Genomic DNA, 2,500 nt, shown 5'->3' with positions numbered 1-2,500 from the left:
AACTATACGTGAGGTCAGATTAATGGAAGCAGTGTTAACTATGATCATTATCTGTTTTCTTACTTCTTGGCAAGCAGTTTTCTTGCTCTTTCTCTCTCTCTCTCTCTCTCTCTCTCTCTCTCTCTCTCTCTTCTCTCTCTCTCTCTCTCTCTCTCTCTCTCTCTCTCTCTCTCTCTCTCTCTCCTCTCTCTCTCTTCTCTCTCTCTCTCTCTCTCTCTCTCTCTCTCCTCATCTTCTCGTCTCTCACACTCTCTCTCTCTCTCTCTCTCTCTCTCTCTCTCTCTCTCTCTCTCTCTCTCTCTCTCTCTCTCTCCGCCCCCCTCCTCTCTCGCAGTTTTATTCCTCGTTTCACTGGCATTACAAACGGGCACTTCCTGTGAATCCTCTTGATCTACGAGCCTCACACGTCACTTCTTTTCCTGAGTTTATCCTTGCTTAACAGGATTGGCGGCTCATGCATCGCTGCTAACAAAAAAGGAAATAAGAAAAAAGAAAGAAAAAAAAAGAAAAAAAACATGGAACAAAAAAAAGAAGAAAAAAAAAGTACAACACGAAATTAATGTTTATTTTCGAGGAGAAAATATCCCTTTTATCAACGTCCCTTGCTCCTGTTTCCTCTAAATAAAAAAAAGAAAAAAAAGAAAAAAAAGAGAGAGTAATGAAGCACTGCTGATGATAATTATAGCAATGATGCTGGTATTGATGTTGATAGTAATGATAAAATCCCCAGACATTGATAATCAGGACAAAGCAACACAAAAGTAAATACACAAAACAGACGAAATGAATGGACATAAGATAGAAAACAGACGAATCAATAAATGATACGAAAGGCAACAAACCTCATCCTTGTCTCTCGCCACGTTTCTCCCCCCACCAGAGCTTCCCGAGGGCCGGCCGGAGGTGGTGGGCGGGCAGCCTCAGTACCGCCCAGGCGACACCGTCAACCTCACCTGCCACGCCCCCAAATCCATCCCGCCCGCGAACCTCACCTGGTATATCAACGAGAAGGAGGTGGGCGTCCACTCTTGTTTTTTTTCTATATTTTTTTCTGTGGCTTAAATCTGTCTTTGTTATTGTATATTTTTCTTTTCTTTTTCTTTTGTCGATGGCTGGTGTTTGGAGAAGCACTTGTTAAGTTTATCCACACATTGTCTCTCTGTCTGTCTGTCTCTCTCTCTCTCTTTCTCTCTGTCTCTCTCTCTCTGTCTCTGTCTCTCTCTCTCTCTCTCTCTCTCTCTCTCTCTCTCTCTCTCTCTCTCTCTCTCTCTCTCTCTCTCACACACACACACACACACACACACACACACACACACACACACACACACACACACACGCCTCCAAGCCACCATCCTAACGCGCCCCCTCCCACCCACCCCCACAGGCGCCGCCGAACCTCCTGGTGCCCTACCGGACGCCCATGGACGTGGACGGGCGCGCCTCCTCCCGCCTCGGCCTCCGCTTCAAGGCGCAGCAGCTGTACTTCCCCGACGGGCGCGTGAGGCTCCGGTGCGTGGCGTCCATCCCGAGGGGCGAGCGAGGGGACGAGAAGCCGCTCTACGCCCAGGACGCCCACCACGAGGGCGTGGTCGTGCCGCCCGACCCCCTCAGCCTCGGCCACGACGCCGGCAGTGAGTGGCGCTGCGCTTGGGATGGATGGAGGGAGGAAGGGAGGGGGGGAGGAGGGAAGGAAGGGAGGGGGAGGAGGGGAGGAGGAAGGGAGGAGGGAGGGAGGGAGGAGGGGGAGGGGAGGGAGGGAGGAGGGAGGGGAGGGAGGAGGGGGGAGGGGGGGGAGGAGGAGGGAGGGAGGGAGGAGGAGGGGGGGAGGAGGGAGGGAGGGGGAGGGAGGGAGGGAGGAGGGAGGAGGGAGGAGGAGAGGGGGGGAGGGAGGAGGGGGAGGGAGGGAGGGGGAGGAGGAGGGGGGAGGGAGGGAGGAGAGAGAAGAGAGAGAGAGAGAGAGAGAGAGAGAGAGAGAGAGAGAGAGAGAGAGAGAGAGAGTAGAGAGAGAGTATGTAGTATGTATGAATGTATCTATATACATATGTATATATATCTATATCTATCTATTTGTATACCTCTATACATACATACATACATACATACATACATACATACATACATATATATATATAGATATATATATATATATATATAGACATATATATATATATATATATATATAGATAAAATATAGATATATATATATATAATAGTATTATATAATATATCCCACACACACACACACACACACACACGCACACACACACACACACACAAACACACGCACACACACCACACACACACACACACACAAAAATATATAATATAATAAATATATATATATATATATATATATATATGTATACATATATATATATATATATATATATATATATATATATATATATATATATATATATATATAATACATCACACACACACACACACACACCACACACACACACACACACACACACACACACACACACACACACACACA

The 2,500-nt window shown here is 46.9% G+C and overlaps 1 protein-coding gene across 1 annotated transcript in view; it reads left to right on the top strand.

Moving 5' to 3' along the window:
• The window catches only part of LOC119578759, a 9,358-nt gene that overhangs the window by 4,201 nt on the left and 2,657 nt on the right, over positions 1-2,500 (top strand). The window contains exons 3-4 of the mRNA XM_037926374.1: positions 881-1,014; positions 1,385-1,631. Coding sequence (XP_037782302.1) covers positions 881-1,014; positions 1,385-1,631 — 381 coding nt within the window. The remainder of the gene's footprint in view (positions 1-880; positions 1,015-1,384; positions 1,632-2,500) is intronic.

The sequence above is a fragment of the Penaeus monodon genome, chromosome 11 (assembly GCF_015228065.2).
Source record: "Penaeus monodon isolate SGIC_2016 chromosome 11, NSTDA_Pmon_1, whole genome shotgun sequence".
NCBI lineage: Eukaryota > Metazoa > Arthropoda > Malacostraca > Decapoda > Penaeidae > Penaeus > Penaeus monodon.
Note: the sequence above shows the minus strand (reverse complement) of the source record. Positions and strands in the feature narration are given on the sequence as shown.